The sequence below is a fragment of the Zootermopsis nevadensis genome, unplaced genomic scaffold, assembly GCF_977971745.1.
Source record: "Zootermopsis nevadensis isolate Lab colony 2312 unplaced genomic scaffold, Znev_1.0 Znev_ptg000008l, whole genome shotgun sequence".
Taxonomy (NCBI): Eukaryota; Metazoa; Arthropoda; class Insecta; order Blattodea; family Termopsidae; genus Zootermopsis; species Zootermopsis nevadensis.
The window spans coordinates 7,175,636-7,203,597 of NW_028259140.1; the positions used below are offsets into that span (position 1 = coordinate 7,175,636).

General features: G+C 34.6%; 1 protein-coding gene across 7 annotated transcripts; it reads left to right on the top strand.

Annotated features, from left to right (window-relative positions):
• Positions 1-257: 257 nt before the first annotated feature.
• LOC110829824 (uncharacterized) lies at positions 258-27,936 on the top strand. 7 transcript variants are annotated; one of them, XM_087344655.1, is made up of 11 exons: positions 258-414; positions 2,310-2,412; positions 4,697-5,197; positions 6,527-6,715; positions 9,387-9,506; positions 10,605-10,668; positions 11,009-11,096; positions 12,258-14,792; positions 16,184-16,610; positions 18,591-18,724; positions 19,724-27,936. In XM_087344655.1, the coding sequence occupies exons 4-11, from the start codon at positions 6,539-6,541 to the stop codon at positions 19,911-19,913; spliced, it is 3,735 nt and encodes a 1,244-aa protein (XP_087200781.1). In that variant the 5' UTR covers positions 258-414; positions 2,310-2,412; positions 4,697-5,197; positions 6,527-6,538; the 3' UTR covers positions 19,914-27,936. The 7 variants fall into 7 exon arrangements, with proteins under 7 accessions (XP_087200781.1, XP_087200780.1, XP_087200784.1 ...); XM_087344654.1 differs by lacking the exon at positions 2,310-2,412 and having other exon boundaries at positions 289-414; XM_087344658.1 differs by lacking the exon at positions 2,310-2,412 and having other exon boundaries at positions 289-414; positions 19,826-27,936.
• Positions 27,937-27,962: the final 26 nt, after the last annotated feature.

The window sequence follows — 27,962 nt, forward strand, 5'->3', positions numbered from 1 at the left end:
TATACGAAATTATACTATTAGTGATTTTAAGAAAACCAGATATTTCTGCATGTTGCCGCGAACTGGCGTGTTACTTTTTTATGTGACTGTACCTGTCTGTGAGGTCTATGACATATACTTTTGTGCATGTACTATATTTACCCAGCTTTGTTATTTGTTTTGGTATGCTAGATTAAACGACTGATGGTTGACTTTGACGACTATACAGTAATTCCAGTGTTAATGGCATTATCAATTACATATTTTGAAGGTCCCTCAGCGATCATAACGTAGGTTTCGCGCGCAAAAGTAACTAGCGCTAGCGTTTGCAGCAGAGGCGCCATTGTTCGGAAACTGAACCAATCAGCCATGTTTAATATCTGGTGGGGTGTGTTGGGTCTGAACGGGGTGAACATCATCCCTACAAACATTCAGGTGAGGAAGTATTCCCTTTATTTTAGAATGTTATTGTTAGTTAATGTTGGAAGATATATGTTTAATGTTTCAGTGAGTAAAATTTGGCAGAGCAGAACATACCATTTTCAAAATGAGAGTTTCGCAATCAGCCCGTGTGACTCAGGGAATGAAGACCAGAACTTCCATCTTCTCTCTGTGTTAGACTTGAAGGAGTAGTATGTCCCTCAGCGACAAAATAAAATGTTGTGCATGTTGAGATATAAATTAAATTTTGTGTCTGGATTTACTTGTTTTGGCAAACATGCTAATATTGCGATATAGTTAGCGGCTTTCGTCGCTATTTGAAGTTTGCAGTTCTTGGCATAGGTGGAAGACGGTGTTGGTTCTAAAGTGATTATGTTGCTCATGAGAAAAAGTCTACACGTGAATGTACGAATACAGGCACCTGGATTTCATTCGTAATGATTTGGGTCAGCTGTACCTTTTTCTGCATAATGGAATGGTATTTTATTTCTTGGTAGGGTGGGTTAGTTTGTAAGTGTGGATTTTATGAAACACTGGATTGGTAAGCTATTTTAAAAAAACTTATAGCTCTCCATTGAATGTCTATGTTAGTTTGTTTATGCACATTCTTGGATACTTTAGAGAGTTGTGAATGTTTCTGTTGCCATCTCAGCTCTGAAATTTTTTTGATGATTACACATTTGTATAAGAATATTTGAGTGAAGCCTTTTTTCTTCCCTTTATTGGAATATCATGAGGTTGTACCATAAGACAGTGGACTTCATAATATTGCAACTGCAAATATACCGGAGTTTAGTGGTGACTACGACAATATTTTAACATATCTTGACACTGAAAATCTTTTGCATGTCTTATTTTCCTTTTCTTATAATTTTCATTCATGTATGTTGCATGCCATTTTCAAGGAACATTTTTTCTTTATGAGACTGACTTGCAGCTGCAATGATTCGAGTGATCGTTGACTTTATACATTACTTTTAATTCCAATTTGTTTCTCCTACACCACAGTCCTACCATTGAGAGAGAGAGAGAACATACGAAATAATCAAAGGATTTAAATTAATTACAAAATCTTTCTTAAGGTGTTGGAACACTAGAACTAGACCCATACTTGTTGAGGATGAGTATAAAAAAAAGCACAAACTATACATTTGATGCTACTACAACACATGCTACAGAATAAAATTAGTATTATATAATATTAGTAACATAGATGTCAGCGTTACAAATGTGTAATTCTTATCTAGATATTTACGACTGGAGTTCAATATATAACTTATGCTGTCAGATGGGAGATACCATTTTCACGTTTAAAATCACAACTACAATGTTTGCTGAAACGGTTAGCACCAACTATTCGACGTGGTTCTCTTGTGAAAGCAGAAGTTACACATTACAAATGTGTTTGAAAACACATGTAGGTAGTAAATGCTGCCATATGTCTCTACAAATCATGTCTTAACTAGTAGGTCTTAATTAGTAGCACAGAGCCACAATTCAAACTTAGTACGTCCTGAATATAATTATAAGAGCATCAACACTACATGTATCAGTTTGCTGTCATTGTTTGAGGCAGAAAAATTGTTATTGTGTTCGGCTACAGATTGTGCTGCTTGCATGAGATATTTTGATATATTTATTGTGTGCTTGTGTATGTATGTACATGCATGGGGGTTTCCTTCTGCATTCTGTTTTGTAATGAATATTGTGTTTGAGACCCACTGTTACTTCCATATTCTGAATAACTTGATTACCTAAGATTTCTGTCACATTTCTTATGTAGACTATAAATTTTGTTGGCTGATTACGGTATGATAATTTATTCCACAGTGACATGAAATTAATTGAAAGATGGTTTTATGATCCTTTTTCCACATTGTTTATTATAGGAATAGTGAGCCTTTTTGCTGCCTGGTGACAAATTTACATCTAAAATTTCTTATGGAGAAGAAGTATCAACTGTCCTTGCTCCAATACTCCCGTGATGGAATTGTGAGATGAATATCTGTTGCTGCACATTTTTACACATTTCTTCATTTCTTGGCTTGCATGTGGTTGTTAATAAAGTGATAGAATTTTTTGTTTGTGTACGAAGTTGCATCTGCACGTCTGTGTTACGACACAGAATGAGGTAACAGTAATAAGCAATATTAAAAGGAAAATAAAGCATTGTGTGTTTTTAAGCTATATTTCTCTTATTTAACCATATGTTCTGGAATTTGGGGTAGAAATGGAGTAACAGCATACATGCATTTTAACAGGTAAGTATGGTTTTATGAAGTAGTGAAGTTGCTGTAGGTGTTAATGTGGACAGAACCTATAATTATCAGTGTTAGATAGTGTCAGAGGTTTGGAAAACCTGGTTTAATATTTTATTTGATGCTGACATGGAATGGCAGGTTTATAGCGAGCAGATTTAATGTTGATGGTAATGTGTTTTACCCACAAGAAAGAAATATTATTGTGATGTATGATGCTACGTCTATTGGAAGCAGCTCTTTGTTTGTATTATGTGATGGACTAGAAGTTTGGTGTTTTCCTTCTCTTTGGCAAACATAAAAGTAATTTCCTCGTTTAGTGATTGTTTATTAGTATACATATCTTTAGTCAGGGGCCATGTATTTCAAGGCATTTATGTCATCTTTTATATATATATAAATGGTTAGGGTTATTGTAGCACTGCAGTTTGACATAGATTTGCATTATAATGCTGTAATTGTTGGTAATCAGCAATGGAATAACTAGTGGAATTGTTTTGTGAGTATGTGTCCCATTTTTCCCCAGGTAGCTCTCTGGGGGTCTTCATTTAGCCTATTGTTTATAGATTTCACATACATCTAGTCTTTTCTGAGTATTTTGCTAATGTGAACTTAGTAATGATACTCATGTTTGCATTCCAACATCTTCCCCAAAAGTGAAAATATTTCAGTAGGTATAACAATATTTAATCTCTACATTTGAATACAACATTCTTACATTTAAAGCTACAAATGTTAGGGCCATTACTGCCTTCTGCCAAAAAACACAAACTACATTAACATACTGAAATGAAAAACAATATTGCAGCATGCTTCACCTCACAGTGTTACATCTGTAATGCAGAGCATGCTGTCCAGTATGGCAGAACCTGCCCTTATGTGGAAGACGGTTATGATGATGAAAGCATTCTCTTTATTTCTGTTTTAATAGGAAATGTCAGTCAAGAGTTTATCTGTATGAATTTAGGTTTCATCCAAACAATTGAAATGACTTTAGTTTTCTGGGTATCCCAAATTCACTTTTATTGTCATACATTATTTCTATAATAATTCATCCTTTTTAGCCTGTAACTTACATACTGGGAACACTGTTTCAGGGCTCTTCCTGTGACCTCCATAAGTGTCACAGTTGTAGCCCCTTTCACCTGTTCCAACTGGAACCTGCACCACTAGTAGGTACCTTTCATTCTTGGGAACTTGTGATAATCATCAGGGACTAGGCCCAAGGGGAATGAAGGTTGAATATTTGCCCAATACTAATGTACCAAAAGAGTTGATGAGCTGTTGTGTGTTTGGTTATGGTTGATCATTCTTTTTCTGGAATGAACTAGCAGTAAGCAGCATGCATGCTGAAGAATATTTCCATCTTTTACTTTCCACTTTGAATGGTTTGCTTGAAACATCTAATTCTTTGATGACTTCCAAAGCAAGGCATTATATTATTGAATTATTTCCTTACTCTTCATATTTACTGCTGATTAGTAGCTGTTCCCATGATTGAAGACCCTGTTGAAGGGATGCAGATTCCATTCAGCAAAAGATATGGAAATAGTGGCATGTAAGGAAGTTGCAGGAAATGGACTGCATTCATTGCAGAGTAATAAGCACTTCAATGTCTGGCAGAATCACAGGAGTGAAGTTTGTAAATGATGACTGCCATCTACTCGCCAGGCTTACTGCTCTTTTAAATAATTTAAGTTTATGACTGATTGCCTTACTTTATCTGTTAATGTGCAATGAGTTTGGTTCTGTTTCTATGCTAGAAAGAAAGGCACACTTTTACTCTCACTATGAAAGTATGGTAGGAGTAATTATTCTAGTAATATCAGTTGCTGTCTTGTTTATTATATGCATATATAATTCAGACTTCTCAGGAGTGTTTGTGGTGTGGTACCACATTTTCATTAGAAGTTGATATATTTAGCTTGGTATTAAGTTTTTCTTGTTTCTTGTGTTGTATTTTTTCCTGGAAATTAATGTTGATTGTAATTATATTATTGTAACAGTTTGTTGTTTAGTTTCAGAATGGGCTGGTGCATGCAGTCTCATGCTTTAATGGTGACAAATGAACAATGGAACTTTTAATTTCACTGAAGATTTTATACAAACATTTGAAGTGTGAATGGACTTTTTAGCATGCATCAATAAACAATGACCCATTCTAAATGTACCACTTTTTCAATTTGCCTCACTTCGACAAATCACCTGCAACTGTAACAAATCTTCACATACAAGGAATAATACCTATAGAATAAAAGTTTTTATGATACCAAATTACATATGGCATTTTGCAACTTTACCATTGCATCATTTGAAATTGGCACACAAGTGAGCACATGTATTTTGTATTATTATGGAGAAAATAAGGAAGACTGTTGTGGAGATGAAGAATAGACACAAAAAAACGCATCAAGGCAATTCTGCTGTGCTAGACAACCAGAGTATTCAGACATCTCGTGAGCTAGTCTCCATGTGCCTCTGCTACTTGGTGGCATTCTCATTCAACCTTATATGCTGAGGTAAGATTGCAAAACTGAAGAAATGGAAGTCATTAAGTTCAAGGGTAAGATTAGAAGTGTCATTTAATTAATGCTCTACAGTACAAACAATAGTATCAATAAAATAAATTAAGTAAATGCCCTGGTTAAAACATTCATTACCAGTTTACAAACAGCTGTTTGGTAGTATGTAAAAGCGCAGAATGGGATTTTTTGTTTTATTGGATGACAAGCTGTTTTGAATCTAATTGTTTCCACTAATTGACAGATTGATATAAATCTTTTCTGTTTCAAAATTAATTTCAAGAAATAATAAGTTGTCATAGATACAGCTGGAGGTATGTGCATGTATAAAAGGGTATATTATTGTTTTTATGTCTGAGTTCTGATGGCTGGATTAATATTGGCTGGCACAAAGTTGATTGAAATATTTTACAATAGTCAGTTCATTTTCTTAAGAAGCTTGACCTTTGCTGAGACCTAAAACAGTCCAGGGCTGTGGAGTCGGTACTAAAATCTCTTGACTCCAACTCATACTCCTTCATGAAAGCTCAATATGTATTAATAATGGTAAACCTACTAAAATGGTAAATGGTACCACAAACAATTTCATCAGCACCACGTTAATCATCAGGCTACTTTTTAGACTTATAACCTATATTTAAATATACAGGGTCTGCAGTGACCGCGCGGTCTCTGGGACCATGGGTTCGAATCCCACTCAAACCATGGATGTTTGTCCACGTTTTTTTGTGTTGTGCTGTCCTGTGTACAGGTAGAGGCCTTGCGAAGGGCTGATCCCTCGTCCAAGGAGTCATACCTACCCGCAGTGCTCAGGCACTAGAAGAACAGGTCGTTCCCATTATCCCAATATTTAAATATATGTCTAATGGTTATTGCAGAAATCTGTTGATTTGTAGACAGTTTGTGGCTTAACGCGTCATTGAATTTCCCCAAGCGTGAGGCCGCCGGTGGCCCACACGGTAGCAAAAGTGTTTTTAAGATTTTATGTCGGAGTCGGTACATTTTTACTGACTCCGACTCCACAACCCTGAAACAGTCAATCAAAATTATGTGTTATCATGTTTTACCACTTAGCTGTTATACAGGTCTGTCCTGAACCTCTTTATCTATAAGCTATACTTAGCAATACTTGTGAGTTCAGCTGTGTACCGCATGACCTGACCAAAATCACCCAAGAAGCACTCGAATACAGTCAGTCCACACTCCTACCCTATTGCATAATGTTCTGATTGATTATCAGCCAAGCTACATGAGAAAATGAATCTGCTGTATCTGTTTGCTTATGGAAGGAAAAAATAATTATTGGATATCTGTGTTTACTTACAGGATCAGGGTAGCATGAAGTACCCACAATTAGTGTCAATGCCCTCAGCTGTGCAGGATTGGCTCGATGAGCAACTTGAGGCTCGAGGTATTGATGCAGTGGTTTATACTCATTATATCCTCAGTCTGTTACAGACAGACACGCTTGATTTGCCAGACGATCTCCTCGCTATTTCCCCAAATAAAGTCAAGGTAAGGAACTTGAATCTTATATTATTCTGGTCATAGTATATAAGGTTGCTTTTTGTAGCATGCCTTATAGCACTGAGTGATGGTTGAGTTTATAATGAAGCAGGTTGCATGTTTTGTGTTTCTTCAGGATTGTTACATTTGGTGCAAATACAAGATTAATACAGAGTGATAGGGCTAATGACTTCATTTTTGTAACCTTATGGGGAAATCTTACTCTTTCATTTGTTGGATCTATGATATGCATTTTTCTTTGTGAAACCAGATTACTGAAAAAGTACTGGTAATCTGGGTGTACAAACTTGTATTTGTTGGATCATCACATACTTATAATGGTTTTCAAGTGTTGGCTCTAGTATTCAATTAACATATTTTGTTTTCAGTGGTCATTTATTATTTTCATGTCTGTTGACGTAGTGAGGGACATTAGAGTTGAAGTGGAGGATAAGTTTACGTTGTGCAGTGCATTTGCTGACAAAGATAAATATTCAACTGTTACTTCCTGAGTCACATGACTCCATGCCAAGAAATATGAGATTTTCCCCAATACAATTCAAGTATCACTCCTAGTCATGCAGTTCCTGCTGGGAGCTGGGAAGTGACAGTTGCATTTTACTTTCTCAGTAGGTATACTGTATTCAGGTATGCAATGTTATGATCTATAACCATCTGCAATTTCACACACCTATTTAAACTGGTTCATAAGTTACAGATTTTAGACTAAAGAGTATATATTTTTTTCATAGTTGCCATGTTGTTTTTATTTTAGATTCTATACAAAGTTAGTGTTGACAGAAGTTGTATACGTTTTGAAGTTTATCACTATGCAGAATGTTTTGACTCTACATTACACTGCACTAACATTATTTCTGTTTGTACAGAATTGGAAAGTATGAAGATGACATTCGTATGTTGTAATAAAAAATAAATCAGTAGATTTAAAAGTTTATAATTTGTTAACATAAGATATAAGATAAGCGTCTTCATATGTCAGAACTACATATAATTGGAAAATGTAAAATTTAAATGCAGTAGAAACCAGAACTAATGTCTTTCCTTAGTGTGAAATTATCATATTTGTCATGTCAAGTCTTGTTACCTGGAATTTTATATATATATTTTTGCTGCCACTGTTTTAAAAACAAGTTTTTAAAATACTTTTAAGTGGTCTGCAGTACACTAGTTCAAATACCTCTTCATATACTCTTGTATACTCATATACACATGGACCATCACTCCGCATACAGTTCCATTTTTGTAGTATTTGTTTGTTGTCATAGTTCTTGAAAGTCAGTTTGATTATGCAGAGTTGCAAAGAAGGTAGGTCCACTTACATTAGCTCACAGGCAGTCCAGTTAACAGCAAAAACTGAATATTCTATGTTGATGATCACTTTGTAATGTATTTTCACAATCATGTTTGTGAAGAATTCTTTTCACCATTTATTACGTTAATGAAATGGGGGTAAAATGAAATCTTCACCTCCATAGACTGGACTTGAAGTTGGTGAAAGCAAAAATGAACCACAAATTTGTCTGTAGTAAATCTGTTATACTATTTCTGAGCATGAAATTTAGTTTGTGCTTTGTCACTCAAAAGCAGTGAATATTTGCTCGGGGTCATGATTTTCAAGTGAATTTTTCATTTTATTAGCTTCATAGAAGAAACTTATAGAGAAACATTTCCAATGGTTTGCATTTAGAAGTAAATGCACAGTTTAGAAATACCACCCACACCAGCTGTTGATAGACTTTGGTGATTCCTAAGGTCTTTTGACGTAAATATGTCTATACGTAAGGGTCATTTGTCAAAAAAGCGTAATGAAGATGTGTAAGATCCATACCAATGATGTGTAAATATGGACCGACAATGGTCAGCTTGCGTGCCTTGTTCATAAGAAACTAATTGCTACATCATCTGTTTACTCGGCATTGTTGTGTTACATTACTGCCGTCAACAGTCCGCTTTCGTTATTGCGGAAAGAGCTGAGCTGTGAATCGCTTGTAGAAGAAGTGCGTCATAGACTAGATAATTTTACGCTGGTAAAAACGTTTTAGAATATCACAAGTACTTATCTTATATAAGAATTATTACATTACAATCAGCTACCACAGACTCATCTTAAGCGTAACTAATTCAAGTTAAATAAGCAATGTCTTAATCAAACTATTTACTCAATTGTAAAGCATATATATCCTTTATACAGAGACGTATTTATGTCAGATTCTCCGGAACCTGGTTCCACTGTCAATTTTTTTGTCAAATATCTGTCAAATTTAATTATTATTCAAGTATACATGTTTAAAACTAAAAATAAATATGTATCATCTGTTGTTAAAACATACAATCAGAATTAGAAGGATGGAAATGTTTTACTTTCACCTTGCATCCCTTTTGGGCTAGAGAAATTGTGATTTAAAAACTCATGGCCATTTTTTGAACTAAATGAAAATTACTCCTAATTATGCACTCAAGAATCCAGCACTTCTTATATTTAATAATATAAGAAGTGCTGGATTCTTGAGTGCATAATTAGGAGTTCTTGTGGAATACTGTGTCTGTTTGAACACTGTTGACAGAATTTTTAATTTTTAACCAAAATATCCAAATTCTACTTAAAAGTACTAGAAACAATAGTGATCCTTAAATTTGGCTTGGACATGACTCCATCCAGGAGGTTGGTCGACGTGGCCGCAAGCGCGGTCGCAACAGGGAGGAATACTGGGATGTGTGGGACTTCGAACAGCTCAAGCGCTCAGCTGCTGTGGAATGCCTCATGTCTGCTTCTGAACAGGTATCTTCGTTCAGTTGTCTGCCCATTTGCTGCTTTCATGCCTCTGAACTTTTGTATGTGCCGTTCTACTTTGGTTTGATCTTTGTCATGTTCATGGAGTGTTTTACATTTTGTCACAAATCTTGACATTCCTATTGGCAAATCATACTTTCAGTTGAACAGGTTGTTAAATTGCAATGGATCCTTTAGTTTGCATAATTTTTTTTGTAGAATATGATGTGACTAATATCTTGTAAATGTAGCAGAATCAGAATTGTTGTGTCTTTTGTACTGAAGACTTTTTCTTCACTTGTTATGTAACATGCTTAGATGCTAGTTCTGTTTACATTGATACACTGTACACTGAATATTGATAGTGCTGTTTTAAGCATGAATTCCGAGTAATAACATATGAGGTACTGTTTAATTAGAAATGGCCATGTGAAGTTGTGCTTTTATAGGTGAAAATACTAGATAACCAGTGATAAATGGAGGATGAGCAGGTCCTATTGCTCATAATATGCCTGCTTGAGGTGGAAGTTAATATTGATAATATGTAATTTGAGTTTATAAAGGCTGTTTAAAAATCCATTTGTTAATAGATTTTATTGGAATCCTGTAGAATCTTGTGTTTCTGTCTTTAATTTTTGCATTGTTACCATGATCCGCATAACTTGGTATTGTCATAATTCAGCCATATTTTGTTCCAACTGTGTCATTTTCAGGTTTTTGTATGTATGAACAATTAATGTTTAACATTTATGTACTGGTATAAAGCAACCTGAAGGTGGGGTGAGTTCAAAACATGTCATTGAATTACAAGAAACACCATTAATTTGTGTACAGTCCTTAATTGTTTATTTTGTTTTACTTTTATCAGTGAAAATTTAAGTCAGACTATGATGTTGAGAGAACCAAGGAAAATTGCATCTTCATACCCATTGCCTGGTAGAGAGATGAGCTGTTGATTAGTTGTGGTTTTGAATATGTCATGAGTCTTTGTTATTGTAAGCTCTGTCTTTGTTGTTGAGTCTTTGAGATACAGCATCCAAGAAAGTCAACTGTGGATCATTGTAGCTATGTAAACATAAAGAAATCACAATTTAATTTTGCTTTCAGAAGTGTGGAATAGAAAAACTGGTTGATGAGTTGTGTGCCAAACTGAAAGAGATTCAGAGTGAAGGTAGGCATACTTGTTTATTGAATTTTGATGGCAGAATGTTGTAGTTAGCCCATTAACCTTTTATCTACTGTTATGGCTTATAATCTCCCATCATGATAAATATAAATCATTTAACAATTCATGTTTTTCCATATTTAAGCTGGGATCTCAAAATAAGAATTATTATTGATAATGATTATGGCTGTATATGAAAATTTGAAATGACAATCTTGTGTATTGGGTTTTCAGTACCTTTACACCAGCATTCTGCATTAATTCATCCATGGTGATTGAAAACATTTCTGGAGCCTTGTTAGTGTCTTTTAAATGTCATTTAGGAGTGTTTGCTTCTTGATTCTAGGTGATAATAGTATCCATTTGGAGTTGTCACAAGACTCTGTTCCAAGCAAGCAGTCACACACACCATCACCTCAGGATCAAATTCAGAAGTAAGTTGAGTTAACATTCACATCTGTCCACTAATTTTCTAATTTGCGTATTCATGAATGATGTGTTGACATGATGAAACCTTAATCCTACAGTGTGTTGAGGTCTTATGGACTTCATTAATTCATCATGATTTTAGATTGTAAGATTTTATACATTTCACATTTTTTCTACATAATGTTTGGAACTGATATCTTATAGTTAACTCTGTTGTTCATTTATTCATCGAAGGATTAGTGCAGTTCTTAGGTTCCGTCAGTGATAGGAGTTGATATTGTGTATACTAATTACTGATTTGTATGTGTGCTGTTAGATTCCTGCTTATATACAGTTCTTTGAAGTACGCTGTATTTGTGTTGGGATGCTTTTTATTGTTCGAACCAACTGCAGGGGATGAATCATTTAAAGGAATATCAAAATGAGCCAATGAATGGCAGTGTTATGAGATGCTCAGTAGGTGGTGACAGGGAGTTGACTAGGTGATTAAAAATGTAGCAGAACATAATGTCTGCAAGTATGGAGTACTGATACCAAAAAAGTAATAGTAAGCAAAATGATTCGATGCTACGTCTCTGCAAAATTCATCATCATAAGTCTGAAACTAGTTCTACATCTTCTCAGAGTCTGCTGTGTGCCAGCAGACCTTTGTATCAGCAAACCTTTTTGTCACAACAATATCTTTGCCTCAGTATAAATCCACAAAACTATATGTACACTGTCTGTACCACAAGTCTACAGTCAATTTCTGCATCTTTGAGAAATATGTTTTCACATACTCATCATCCAGTCACAGTTTCTTAAAACTCTGCACATTGGAAATAATAATATTGCTTTGTCAGTACAAACTTTCATGTTTATATTATCATGATCACTCACATCACTAGAACTGGGTTTAGAAAGTTACATTATTTAATACTGGTACATGTGACAATACACATTAAAATGTGTGCTAAACACGGTCTTTGTATGTGTGTGGGTGTGTTTTGATCATGAACACAAAGATAGGAACACAGAAACTACTCAACTTATTTTAATCATGACTGGTTAGAAGTCTTCAGCTTATTGTGTGATGAAGGGACAGTGCTCTCAAAATACCTGGACTAGTTTTACTTTGAATGTATTAAATGTTAATTGGTTCTAATAGTATATTTTTGTGTTTTTAGGTATTATGCCGCATTTCCACCTTTACATAGCAAATTTGCTGAACCCAGTAGCAGTCTTAATACCCTAATTCCTGAACCTAGTTCTGCTTGGAGTGGTAAAAAAGTTCTTGCCGATTCATTTGGAAAAAACAAACCTTGTAACGTGTCACTTCCAGAATCCGTTCCAAGTGAGGAGAAGTTAGTTGATTCTGCTGGTTCAGGAGAGGAAAATAAAGAGAATAGGGGTAATAACAACAGCGCATGGAAAGAGGTGGGCAGAGAAAACATGAAATCTAGTAATCAGATGAAGGAAAAGGCTAAGGGTAAGAAAGAAGTTGGTTATGGATTTGCATGGAGCATGGCAGGTGAATGGAATGAAAGCTTTACCAACTTTTGTCCTGGAGGAGTCTCTGAGAATAGTAGTTCTGAGTTGTTGAGAGTTCGCCATTATAACAGACAGAACAAGGGGAGTAAGGCAGATGATAGTGTGTCACCAGAAACAGATCTGCAAGTACATCAAGGTAATGCATGGGAAAATGCAGTTTGTCGGAGGCTGTATGAAAGACATACTGATGAAGGGAACCATGTTTTGTTATGGTCCATTGACTGTAAGAAAGAAGAGGTACAGAACAGGTGCAGTGCAGGAGATGATGGTAAGTCTCCTGGACAAGGTGCAGAAGATCAAAATCTTGCTCAACTGATTGCAAAGTTTGATCATAGCATTGAAGCTCTGTGGAACCCAAATGAAGGTCACTCTGCACCAGACAAGTTCTCTTCAGAGGAAACTGTGGATTCTGATCAGGAATTCCCCTTGAATTTTCAACAACTCCTGTCATCCCCAAATGAACAATATCTAGCAGTGGAATTGTACAACATGAACAACAGACGGAACCAAAATATATTTACAGCCAGTAACTCGTTTATTCAGTGTGGTACTAATATCACTAGCTCAATTTGGTCTGATCAACCATCCCAGGAAAATTCCTTTGAGCAAGATGATTTTTCAATGGATTATATACATTGTGAGCAACAGAATGTGTCAGATCATGTTGAAGAGTCAAACGTCAACCTTAGAAATGCCTGCTGTAATGGGCCAGAAACAGAGGGAGACTCATGTGATGTTCTTGTCGGAGAAAGAAAAATAGTTGGAAACAAACTTCATTCAGGAGAACAGTTGAAAGACATGACATGTGCAGAAAAGGATCAGTCGATTTCTATATGTAAGGATCGAGATATTCATGAAATTGGCAGATGTGATGTACCAGCTTCAGAGGAAAAATCTGAACTATTATGGAATAAGTATGATACATTCTCATTCTTTACAAGTTTACCATTGGCAGCAAATTATACAGGAAATGATATTACACAAGGAATTGGAATTTCAAAGTGGTCCAGTGTTGAGAGCTCAAGTACATATGACAGTTATTCACCTTTTGGCAATATTTTTCCTAATGTCTATGGTCACATGAATAAATTCAATGGAAGTCATTTTAATAGCATTTGTGCTAATGTACGGAATGATAGTTTAATCACACTAAATCATAACAAAGAAGACAGCAGTTTTACCGAGGTAATTCCAAAACAAAATTCCTCGAGTGGATTGTTAGAAGACAAATTTCATTCTGGTACTGTGCAACAGAAGAAAAGCATATCCGTTGAATACGTGTGTCATTTAGAAACTATAGATTGTGGAAATTCTAAGGGAGGAAAGTTAGAAGTTGAAAAAGAGGAGGAAGATTTGCTGACATCAGCACGGACACATTTTCGTCCTATCCGCATGGAGAATATGGACTCTCACCATAGCACATGTACTGGTAACAATAACAATGTTGGTTCTTATGCAGATGGAACCACATTTGTGATTTCAACCAGTCTAGAAGAAGTAGCATTTAAGAGAAGTGAGAGTGGAACGTTATATCTTGAGGCTGAGGCTGGTACTGGTTTGGAGGCTCCCAACAAGTACATGGAATACAAAGAGAAAGAAGCATATGGGGGTCGTCACCGCTACAAGGAGCAGCCACAGAGTGGTGGTGACAATTCAAAAGAATTCATACCTAAGTTTAGAGTGCGTCAGAATGAAAAATGGTGTCAGACTGAAGAAGCAGATGATATGCTACAAAGTGATGAAGAAGTTGATAAGAAAAGAAGTAGGCAAGAGATTAAGGCTATTAATGATCCTGAAGATTTCTACTTTCCAGATGATGATCATTTTGCAGAGAAAGTAATCAATTCTTTGGAGGACAGCTATGAAAATATAACAGGGAAAGAAAATAGAAGCAGCTCAGCATGCCATCCACAAACAGATATTCATGAGTCTCAGAATTCTTCTTCCCACCTGAAATATGGCTCATGTCTTCAAAACGAGAAGAAGATTGTTGGTAGTGTAGGATCTGAAACTTTGAATGGAGTTGAACCAAACATACCAAATAACTCTAGCTGCAAATGTAGCAGCAATAGTCACCATTTGCAGATGTGGAAGACCGGATGGCCAAAGTCATCCCAGGTACCACAGTTAAATGTGTGGGAATCAGCAGGAAGTGACAAGCCCCAGTCATGGTAAGTTATACAGCAGATAGGTTCTGCTAGTATAAAAGTAGACTGAAATATTTTAAAGTAAAGTAATGCAGAAATCAGCTTCTGATGGAATAGAGATGAGTAAATAATGAAAATTTTGATCTCAGAATCTCAAGAATTTCCTGCATTGTAAAATTTGAACTTTGGTTTGTATTCTAAACCCTCAGAGTTTAAAAGAATTATACAGATAGATTTGAGATTTTCACAGCAATTAATTATGGTAGTTATTGTGATGACAGGCTGACTCATTAATTACAAGATTATTAGATACATTGGGCCTTCAGTGTCCATTGACTCCCCTGTTTCTCTTGTTCATCATCATCTATTTAATGCCATTACTGTTGTATTATCATATCATTACCAGTTATTACTATCATAATACATTGAGAACCATGTCCATTGTACATTTTTATTTGCTGTTTGATACATTTACATTGTTAGCAATTTTGTGAATAGCACTTGGCAGTTGTGCTATTCCTGGAACTTTGTTGCTTCAAAATGTTCTGTTTAATTTAAAGCCATTTAAAGTTTAAATGCGTCATGTTTGTGTTTTATAATTAAAATATATAATATAATTCAGGTCTATACACAAACTTTATTTACAGATGTTAAAATTTAAAATTTGCGCTATTCATCGTTACTACGATGTTACAATACTGCGCCTTCATTTACTACATGTTTCGATGCGTAGCATAATCTTCAGGTTTTTCCTTTAAAACTACTTTATATTACAATGCAAGTTTTTCATTTATTCATCTGTTTTGTAAATTAATTAATTAAAGATCAACAGAACACATACTATAATAATTTACAAAACAGATGAATAAATGAAAAACTTGCATTGTAATATAAAGTAGTTTTAAAGGAAAAACCTGAAGATGATGCTACGCATCGAAACATGTAGTAAATGAAGGCGCAGTATTGTAACATCATAGTAACGATGAATAGCGCAAATTTTAAATTTTAACATCTGTAAATAAAGTTTGTGTATAGACCTGAATTATATTATATATTTTAATTAAAGCCATTTGTTGATCCTTGCAAAGAAAAGATTTACAAGTAAAGGAACAGTTTGGAACCTGCATATTTAGTTTATATAGGCTTTAAGTGGCCTTGTTCCATGCAAGTTAACATTCTGAATCTGAAGCTTATACAAGTAATATTTAAGAATTCAGTCCATACTTTAAAGAAAACATAAAACACTGCACTGAGAATCATATAAAACCCATAATTAAAAAATTCAGAATTAATAATTGTTAAAACAGGTGGTACACATAGTAACCACTGAGATGTAAGGTGTTGAATATTTTTCAGTAATAAACTACAAAGTTTGATTAGTGGATAAGTTAAGATGGTTACATTTGTTACTACAGGTACAACATTTGGAAGTCAAGCCCAGGACCATCAGCTAACATGTGTCAGTGTGGCATGTCCCCTCCTGTGGGTGGTTTGGAACCTCAGTTCCTGCCAGACAAGAGACCGGATAGTGGTGGAACTGATATGAGAAGTTTGCAGTATAGTCGTCTGCGTGAGGAACTCACTATGGAAGGAGAACAGCTCTTGTCAGACCTAAGCTACATGCAGCATCTCTATCAAGGGTCAGACTGGCAGGATGACACAACACCACCAGAGGAATCTCTAGTAGATTGGAGCATTGAACAAGAGGAACTGGATGGTGATAGGAAGCTGTGTTGCTTGTCTCCAACTGAGGACTCAACCCAGGAAATGATGATGTACGGCGAGGATACTGGCTGCCCTCAGAGTCTGCCAGTCTCTCAGTCATCAGTGAAGAAAACAAAGGTATACAATTAATTTCTTGTTAGTATTTGGTCTATTTAAGAAGTAGGAATTGGTTTCATGGTGGTAGAAATTGTGTTTACATTCATAAAATGAAACATAACACAGTCTGCCTCTGTGGGTTTTGTACTAAGGTAAATAAAAAAATATGTTCAAAACAGTTGCTCTGCCCCCCATCCAGTGATAGACACCATTTGTGAATGTGCATGTGTCCAACCACCAGCATGGAATCTCCTTGCTGCTGTGATGTATTTGACCTTGACCATTCTGTTCCCTTGCTTGCTGCCACCAACATGGCCATCCTGCTTGATAAGTAGGATAAGTACCTTCTAATGTACATATTTGCATTCACCTGATTAAAACATGTAAGCCTGCACAAAATGTGAACTCATGGTGGTAGATTCTCTTAATTAATCATAATACAGTCAAACCTCGGTTCACGAACGCCTGGGATCATGAACAATTCAGTTTATGAACAAATTTTCCGAACACAAAGCGTCTCGGATGATGTACTGTGTCTCGAGTTACGAACACGCAAGCCGTCAACATTGTGGAGCGATAAGCTGGGAATATCAGCGTCGGCAGTATTCGTAGAAAAATGATTCAGCATGAGGCCAAAGAAAGACAATGATAGCAGCGAAGTGAAAAGAAAAAATACCAATATCATGATAGATGTTAAGAAAGAAATCATAGCCAAACATGAAAATGGTGTTCGTGTCTCTTATCTTGCTACTTCTTTGATCTGTGAAATTTGTGCAAAATGGGGTGAGGTGCAAAGTTTCGTGGAACGATATCACCCCGATAAAGCAGTAGCAAGCCGCAACATAAACATTTTCAATGATAATGCCATGTGTCACTTTAGAAACATTTTAAAACATAGACAAAAACAAATCACACTGGACAACTTTTTAGTGAGACAGAGGCCCAGTGAGTCTGATGCAGAGTCGAGTGGTGCCAAGAGACAGAAAAAAGAAAAAGAATCCCCTTCCAAACAATAACATTTCACTTCCACTTACGCCGTCAGCTCTCCTCCATACAGGTACAGTAAAACTAAATTAAGTTTTTGTCTATATTTGATCTGCTTAGTGTTGTGTATATCTTTTTTGTGATAGATTTAATGGTTTCCATTGATTTTGTGTTAAGAACGTGAGCACAAAGTACTGTTGCAAAATTTTAAATAAGCAATCATCTGGGTTCCAGGAACGGATTAATCCATTTTACATTAATTCCTATGGGGAAAATAGTTTCGGTTTACGAACGACCTTCAGGAACGAATTAAGTTCGTGAACCGAGGTTTGACTGTACTTGATTTAAAGCTGGGACAAATGATATTAACTGAAGTTGCCTATAAGCTAAAATCTTAGTTTGCACAACCATGTGAACACATTTATGTGTCAGTTGATTATGAGCTGGAGAACAAGGGTTCATTTCCAGGCATGTGCAGTGATTTTTCCTTCTCCATCACATCCATGCCTGGTCTGAGGCCTCCATTATACAGGAATAAAGCAACTGGAGTGTGAAGCCAAGATTTTGTGGAGCTATTTCTTTTGCCCATACATCTTAATAAAGCTTGAACAGTATTACCTTTACATCATTTTTGTATGTAGTACAATAGATAGCAATATTTTATAATCAGTCTGGTTATTCAGCTATTCAGGAACTTCCCACCTCTTGTGGAACTTGAAGGTTCATCATGATCATAAACCTTACCATCTTATCCTGTTTTAAACCAGTTCCCATAATTACATACTGTTTCTGTAATTTTATTTTGATCTTCGTGTTATCCTGCCTTTGAGTGCTGGAACTATGTGGAAATTTGCTGTGTTGCTGGCATTTCAGCGGACTGTAGTGCCTCTGATATCAGGGCAGTATGATCATCTAAAACATCAGCAGTACAGTCAACTTCCACATGGTGCCAACATCTAAAAGAAGGATTATCGTCAACAGTGAATCACCATGAAAGCTGAAAATCAATTATTTCAGTCTGTCGATTTTCGCACTTCATCTCCAGCCATCGCTTTCCCCAGATTGGCTCTTCTGTCTAAAGAATTGGAAGAAGAATGGAAGCAAATCGAACGACCTTTCAATGCAAAGGCAGTCCAGAAGGACCGCAAACGGTATGATTTGGTTATCTATTGCTTTTTGTTTCATAGGTTAGTCTGGCTTTTTTGACTTTGTGGAGTTACTCTTAAATCTTGCAGTCATTTCTCTTTGTATTTGGGTAGGTAAATTGTACTGTTGTATTTGATAGGTATTAGAGAAAAGAATTGTAGGACATAATTCATAAACATTCCAAAAATGGTACTTTGGTTGGGAGGAAAGTATAGTGTGACATTTTATAGGTCAGCATCTTGTGGTCATCAAACAAGAGGTTCTTTTTGCATCAGACACATAACATTTTAATATAATAATGTTTACACCACAATTAACACTAGCTTTTAGTACTGAAATTGCTATTGATTGAATAATAGTATTTGTAGTTAGGTTATATAGTGTAGTATGTCAACTGTGATGAATATAACGGTAAGAAATAAATGCATTAAAACTATTTAAAATACATAACAATGGGACATAATTATGCTCTTCATCACATGTGAATTGGCCATCTAAGCTCTAAGGCTTTGTATCTCTCCTTGCCTCATGATAAGTTATTCATGCGTATTACAGCTTTATTGCTGCCTTAAGTGTATTACAATACATACTTTGAGTGTTGTATTGCCACAGCACTACACATACAAATTATTTAGAGCTATGATATACCTGTCTCCACAGTGTTTATGTGACCTCAAATTAACTGATTTCAGTAAGAACATAGAAGTATCATACCAATCTTTATTTCAACAAAGAATTTTGAAGGAAAACTGATGATTGGTGTGCACTGCAATGTTACTATACCTTGGAACTGTGTATGCTGCTGGTCTTTGTTGTATCACACAATTTTCTTTTTAATGTTATGGTGTCATGAGTGACATTGTTTTTTGTGTGGTTTATTGTCTGTTATAGACTTTTATGGCATAATGACCCTGAGAACCATAAAGTGAGAATCCCTGCTCTTTTCCAGTATTTGAAAGTTATATATAAAAATTTATTAATGCTACAATTATTTGATACATAAGGAGGCATTCAGCAAGTCAACGAGCATGCATCTACTTTCTTGAGGGCAGTTGTAGGCGCCCACACTGCCGCTTCTCTCATGACTTGGCCACTGTCCCATGCAGGTTCTGGGTGGACTCATCTTGCTTGAAGGGAATTGCCTGTCCGTTCCTTCATGGCAGCGCTCAGGCTCTGCGACCCGTCACTTTGTAAAGGTAAAATCTCTTTAGGCATTAACATTAATAATTTAAAGAAAATTAGGTCATAATAAGGTAAATAACTTGACTTACATGTTTGTAAACATAGAAATATCTACACAAGCCTTGGAATATGATCCAATGTAAGTGAAGTAGGACATTGTCAGTCAAGATTTGCCATCTTCGAGGGGGTTACTTTATGATGTATTTTGAAATACTTGGGGAGCAGTTACTGCTGTATTCATATTACATACTGAAAGTTGCTGTCAGCTGGAATGAGATGCATTCCCATATTGAGTGTTACCTATATGAATGCTGTATTATGATATGATAGCCCAATATAAAGATGTACATTATCAAAACTCATCTGACAGCAACTCTTCTTAGGATAAATATGAATTATTCTAAATAGAATGAGATTACACATTGACTTTTGGCTCATTTTGATTTCTGAATGAGTGCAACTGAGAACATTTATTCAGAATATAATCATGCAAAATGAATTTAATCCTCACTTGAGAGTGAATTCTTTTATAAATGATGCTAAATTCTCTTTCCCTGTGCTTTGTTTCTTGTTGTGCATTATGGGGCAGCTTCACATATGAATGATAAAAATTGATTTTGATACGTGTCATTTTGTATGTGTGTCTGTATGAATGTTATGGAAGATGTGATGTAATTTGTAATACAAACAAAACTTGAGTTGCTGCAGTTTATATATCAATGCTTGCATCATTCTTAAGTACTGTATTGTGTATACATATAGCTAAGCAGATTTGTACTTAGTGAATAGGTAATCTTGCCAGTGATGGAAAATTGTGGAAATTTGTACTACACAGATCAAAATAACGTGAAAAAATGTTTATAAAAATTGTAGGACTGAAAGAATTGTGATTATGAATCCCTGGTTGGATTATTGTTTTGAAAAGTAATAGCTTAAAAGCAGTGTTGAGTTTCTTCTGTTTCTTCTATCTTTTTCTGTTATTTTTCGATAGTGATTTTTATTTTGTTGTTCACTGTTTGAAAGTTTAGTACGTTATGTACTTTTTAGATTCGTTATGAAGAACCTAATCTCTGCTCAGTTTTGTTTACCAACCATGAGGTAGTACATTGTCATACCTAACAGTCTTGAATTGTCATATTACACATGTAGTGTATTTTGTTGTTTGATTTTTCATGCTACCTGATTTTCACAGTGGGAGGGGCTGTTGTTAATAGTCATTTAGGTAAAATTGATATAATGTTGCCATATGCACAGTTGATATAGAATAAGTCTATGCATGTTAATGAAATACATATATTGCTGTAAGAATAAAATATGCCAGCAACAGAAAATGAAATAAACTATATAGTTTCATATGTTCACACACAACTTTTCCCCTATTCACATTGTGGATTAAAATTAAATTTGTATACAGATTAGATTGACTGTGATGAGTATTTTAGTAAGGTGTGATTGTTATGATTTATTCTTGCAAGAATGGATGTTTATTTGTGTATATATATATATATATATATACACATGCCCAAAATTGTAGTATTGAAAATTTTAATGTGAACAAGAGGATTTGGCATCATTTGTAATATATTATCAGCTCTGATTTGAACTTGGTTTGGCATATCAGAACTTTCTGAATGATGTGCACTTCACATGATTGAAGAAAACTGTATGTGGTAGTATACCAGCATACATAATTATTGTATCAATGTGAAACATTTTGGTGTTTATTTTTTTATGAAGTTTTGGCTAATTGCTGTGTTGAAACCAAGTAACCCATTGCTTTGGATAATTTATTCTTTCTTTCCCATCACTATTTACATTTCATTATATATTGTATTGATTTTGAACTTTAAATATCAGTATCATGGAAAATAATTATTGTTACTGATATAATAAATACAAACTTGTCATTATCTAGCATTATTTCAATTTTGTACAGGTTGATAGATGATGGGAAAATCTACATTTGAAATTCATAATAGTTAACTTAGGCATTACTGTGTCATTTTATTGTACTGTTTTAGAGAATTCAGCACAATGCAGCCTTTATTTAGCGCATGACCTTTTTAATTGTCCTCACGTAGTAGTGATCCCTTCCATGTTTCCAAGACATTAATTACCATCACATAGAATTATCAGGACTGTTGTTATGATGACAACATTACTGTTGAGCACTTTGTGCATAGCAACATGTATATTTTACTTTGTTGCAATAGATTTAGGATTCACATCTGTGTCCTTGTTTTGTGCTAGACCAGATGACTACATTAGTTGGTTATTATATGAAATTTTAGTAATTTCCCAGTGTGAAGGACAATTTTGGAAGCATTAAAGCAATATAGTGCTAACTTGTCACAGAATATTAGATTGACAGGATGATAATTTTATTTGTGAACCCCTGAGACTAAATTTTTCAAATGTGAAAGAGAGCTACGGACATAGAATTTAGAAGTAACAACCTTTGTTGTCTGACACCATGATACATTGTCACAGAAGAATGTTGATTTATATGATGAAGCATAGTCAGAGACTGCTTGATGTCACTTTATGGGTTCACAAATAAAATTATCACCCTATATTGGTGTAAATTGACCAAATTTTCCTTCAGTATGTGCATAAAAGCAACAGTTTATCATTATTGTAATTATCCTCAGCACTGAGAGAAGTTTGGCCATTGTACACATTCAGTCCCTTTAATGTATTAGGAAAGGTGACATTGTTTATAAGGGAACAATGCATGTGTTACAGCAAGGGGATGGGAGGAAGGGTGTTTTGTACAATTCTTGTAAATGTATTCTTGTCATGTTCATCAAAAATGCACCCCTAGTAACCATTATGATACATTTCTTACTTAGTTGGAGCTGTTCCATCTCCATTTGTGATGTTGGTAGCTCCCATATCATTTTAAGTTTTCTAGTCTTATTGACTTTTTCTGGGAAAATTACTTATAATAGGTATTTTGTTTGAACACTGGTAATGTTATAACATGGTCAAATAAAAATGTAAGCAATTAATTTAGTTTTGCAGTGTATCTGAATGTCAAGTACTGGCATCCATATTAAAGAGTAGAATTTTAACAGCGTACCCAGAATAAAGAATTTGTTTATGAAGGTACAGCATTTCATTATGGCATGTAAAATTTGTTGCAGTTGAACCAAATGATAGTTGTAGGTTATTGTGTTGTGTTTTAATCATTATTTAATTGATGAATACAATAATATATGGAGCCTTATATTGCCTATATTGTAAAGAGATGAAATTTCCTTATACTTAACACTTATAAATCTTCCTGGCACTCTTTAAATTTTGTACATAAGCTTTGTGGTAATTAACTAGAACTGTGCGTCACATGATATTTGTTGCAATGTTTCTATTTCTCTCTAAAACAAAATAAATACATCTTCATAAATTTTGTAAGACAAATTTTTAAGCTGGAAGAGAGGTCATAATATTTGATGGTCTACTTTATGCTATTATTTGGTGTAATATTGAATTTGTACATACTACTACTTTTTGATGGGGGAGGGTGGCTGAATTAGGCATATTTTTCTGTATTTTGAAGTGCATAGTTCTAGTACCCTTAGCTTTGTGGATGTGAATATTGTTTGACCTGGCTGGTAACACATTTCAAACAAATTCATTAATATGGCAGTGTTTGAAACTAAAATATTTCTCGTGTTAAAACCTAGTGTTTCACTTGAATATAAAAAGAAAACTGCTGAACAGATATGTGATCTTACCATTTAATGTAATCCCATCATCACAAATCTCTTGGTGTCACTGTTTTGTGATGTTATGGATATCTTAGGTACTTCATGTGGTGAAGCATTATTCAGTCATTAAATGGTATGATAGCTGTGCATGTTAACCGCAAAAATTCATATGTTAAAAAATGTAAGGGTAGAAGACTGTGCAGATCTAAAAACTGAATAGAATGACCATGTAGTGTGGTTGCATTACATTAAAACAGTGCCAGGAAGGTTTCTTGGAACAAAACTGTGTAACATAAATTAAGGAACTGTTTACTGTCTCAAGTTTGTTAATGCAACACAACACTAGAATGTGGTCATTCTAAGCCAGGCACAAACATTACTTTTTGTGACTTTCAGGAAATACTCTATGGAACTGTCATTTATTATATACATTTCATTTTAAACCAGTTTTTTTTGTGTGGAATTTATTTTGAAGGAATGCTTTTAGTAGAAACAGATGTAAATCATTGTCACGCGTTATTGTTAAAGTGACTGGCTACGGACTGGACGACTGGGGTTTGATCCCTGATGGGGACAAAGGATTTTTCCTCTAGACTCTGTGTCCAGACTCGCTCTGGGGCCCACCCAGCCTCCTATCCAATGGGTACCGGGGTCCTTTCCCAGGGGTAAAGCGCGGCCGGTGTGTGATGCTGACCACTCACCCCTATCTAGTGCCGAGGTCAAGAATGAGTAGGAGCTATACCTTCTCCCCCCCAGTGCCTACATGGTGCATAGTGGGACAGCTTTACTTTTACTTTAATTGTTACATTAACAATTAACGTTTTCTCACAAAGATTGTGAATAATACTCTGCAGTACATTGCTGTAAGTATTGGGTTTATTTCTAAAATGCGTAGTAAATTAGAGTGAACTGGTTAAAAGTATCTACTGAAATTAGAGCTTTTTCTTTTATACTGCAAGGAGGAGGAGGAGGATAATAACAGTGGAACCGAAACTGTGTCAGTGCTCATCACATTGCACAATTCATTTCCCTGAACATTTGTCATAGTTGTGTATATGTGCATGGGTGTGTGTGCGTGTGTCTGCAGTGCTTATGAAGAAAATATTTTATACAGGTACATCATTTTTGTTAACTCACTAGTAGGAGTTGTGTATACTATTCAAGCACCCAATATAAATCTAATCTTCGCAATTGGCCACTCAGTACAACTAAAATATTTTGTATTAATCAGATCTAGTTATTTTATCTGTTAAGCCAGTAATTTTTTTTGCATCAACACAATGATGCCTATGAAAACAGGATATATTTGAGTTCAAGACAAACTTATTTAGAATAAGTATAAAGGCCTGTTTTGTAAAACCCATAAAGTGTAGCAGGATACATCAGTTCATTTTTTTAACCATTAGTATGCAAGAAAATTATACTTATGTGACCTGACATATCTTAATGCAAGGTGAAAATTATGTCGTGCTTACCCATTATTTCCTAAAACACCAATTGATGTGTTACTTATTGGTTTTATTTTAGAAATGTTAATTTCAATTAGTGGTTTCACTGCAGTGACTTTCCATACTCTAAAACTGTGTTCATATTTTTTCTGTGATGAGGTATTTTCAAAATTGGCAATTGATTAAATCTCTTGATAAAAACTTGAGTTTTACACATATTGCATATTACATGTTCAGTCTTGAAGAAGGAAATTTAAACAAATAATAACATAGCATTATACACTTCCATCATCTTCATTCTTCAGAGGTACTGTACTTGATGAGTGAATCAGCATGTATGTTTTAAATGTGTCATGTCATTCATAAGTGTCGACTTCATGTAGTGGTTATAATATAAACATGTAGGATTTGAGGTTTTCACAGCAGTGAGTCTGAAGATGGCTGTCTTCTGGGTTGTTGCGCCATGTAGTCTGGTAGAAGTTAACCGACGTTTCAGAGGTCTTTGCTGCCTCCATTATCAGGGTGATCACACATGGTGCAGCAACCCAGAAGACAGTCATCTTCATAATATAAACATGATTTATCTTATTTCTATTTAAGCTGTTTTTCGAAAAATGTATGTTCAGCAGAATGGCCCTTGGAAATTGATTTGAATTCAGTTTACCAATATGTGAGATAAAGACTATGTGTTAGATGGTATCTTTTATTGTCTTCATGTGTTCAAATTGGTCACAGCATCATATAAGGAAGGGGCTGGTAGATTTTGTTTTGTACAGATGTCTCATTAACCAGGAAGACTGTGCTTAAACAAAAAATCTGTGTTCAGTTTATTTTATTTGAAAGTTACTGTTCTTTGTATAGTATTGTACATTAAAATGAAAAGTAACTATGATTATCGAATGTAATTATGAACAAGATAAAAGAAAATACTGTAACTTAGAAACAATTTACAAAGTATCTCTGTGTTTGCTTTCAGCACTTTGTTTATAACCCAACACATTATTGATATAACTATGCAAATATACAACAAAATAGGGAAGGGAATGGATGCACATGGATGTTTTTATAAAAGTAAAGTTGCACATTATTTTGTTGATGGTAGTTTTCATTTATTATAGAATACAGTGTTTAGTTGCAGGTTCATAATTACACTTTCATGTACTAACAATATACTCTAAATATGTAATTCTTTGCAGGCTTTGGTAAAGAGTATTTGTGCAGGTCCATTATATGTAGGACTGAATGATCTTTCACATTGTCATCTTGATATCTTATAATTAAGTCTTGGATCAAACAAATACAGTGATATATATTCATTATTAATTTTTGGTATGCTTTTAACAATGCCACATTTGAAAACTGTTTGTCAGTAATGAAGATACAGATTTGAAATAAGTGCTGTAGTAGATTTTTGTTTGAACATGTTAGTGCTTTGAAGCATTAGCTCAAAAATTGCATATTTGCCTCATCTGCTGCCTCTGTGGCAGTTTTAATAACTATTGCTCTTGTTTTACAGGTTTAACCCTTTGAAGCTGAAGCTTGACTAGGTAACATTTAAGAGTTCAGTGTCTCAAAACATTACTTCTCCATTACAAAGATCATTTGATTATTACTTTTCAAGTAAATATTACTGTTTCTCCTGCGAATCGCATGAAAACCAGAAATATAACATACAGAGTTATTGTTAAAGGGAGTAGCAGGCTTTAAAGGGTTAACATGTTTAATTAGGGAATTAAGTGGTGAGTTTCATAAACTGAAAATTTAGTTGAAAAGTGATAGCTTTATTTGGTTGGCCAAGTATAATCTGAATTATGCATAAAAACAAACACATACCTGAAAATGAATTGTGCCTGAAAAATGTAGTAGTAGTAGTAGTAGTAGGTCTAAAAGTCAAGCAATAAATACCTATAATTTGTTTCTGTTGCAAAAATATTGCCTTAAGAGATATAAAATAGGAGTTACTGTAATCTTTCAAAAGTCATGTGGACACCTCATGTTGTAACTATCAGTAGTTATTCACTATGAAGTCGTCACCTATGGCTGATCATTTGTACGTTAGTTAATAAAGTGGGTGTAGAGGGATGTCCTTTCCAAAGTAAGGAAGATATCATTTGCACCCATATATGAAAATACTAAGAACAACCACGGTGCTGTTCCCCTACCCCATAGGAATGTTATATTTTTCAACTTTGTGTCACTTTCACTGCGGTATGAAGCAAATTTAATTATGATTCGTCATGCTGTAATGGCAGTTGAGTTTTATTCCACATTATAATATATTTCTTCATATATTTGGTTATAAATTAATTTGTATAAATCCTCCAGCTTCACATGTACAGGCATCTTGGTTGTTAATAGTAAAATTGCCCTTAGCACTTGTGGGCTTTTAGAACTGGGTTCATATTTGTTTCCCAGTTCTTATTTGGTAACTTTCCAAGAAGTTATTCTCAAGCAATGAATATTATTGTACCATTTACACATTAAAATTACTAAATTAGGTTGATGCAGTTTAAATCTTGATTAATGTTTTGAAACAGAAAAGTTGGTATATGGTGGAAATTTCATGGTACATATGTCAAGAGATATTGTAAAAATATATTAATTTTGTTAAAATATTAGTTTTAATGGGCAAAAATTGTTTTATTCAGTGAAAAGGTAATTTGTTATAATGCGATTCTTAATTGAAGGAAAGACAATTTTGGTTGAAATTAATGAAACTAAGAGCTTATTTTGGATTGTAATTTGTTGACTTTTAAAGCCTTTTAAATATTACAGTGTGTTTTGTAAAGATTGAAACAAAATCTGAATTGACATTATTCTGTATTCAATTGGCTTTAGTTATATTTGAAAAAAATTAATAAAGAAGTGTAAAAATTATCTTTTAATTCCCTTTAGTATACATA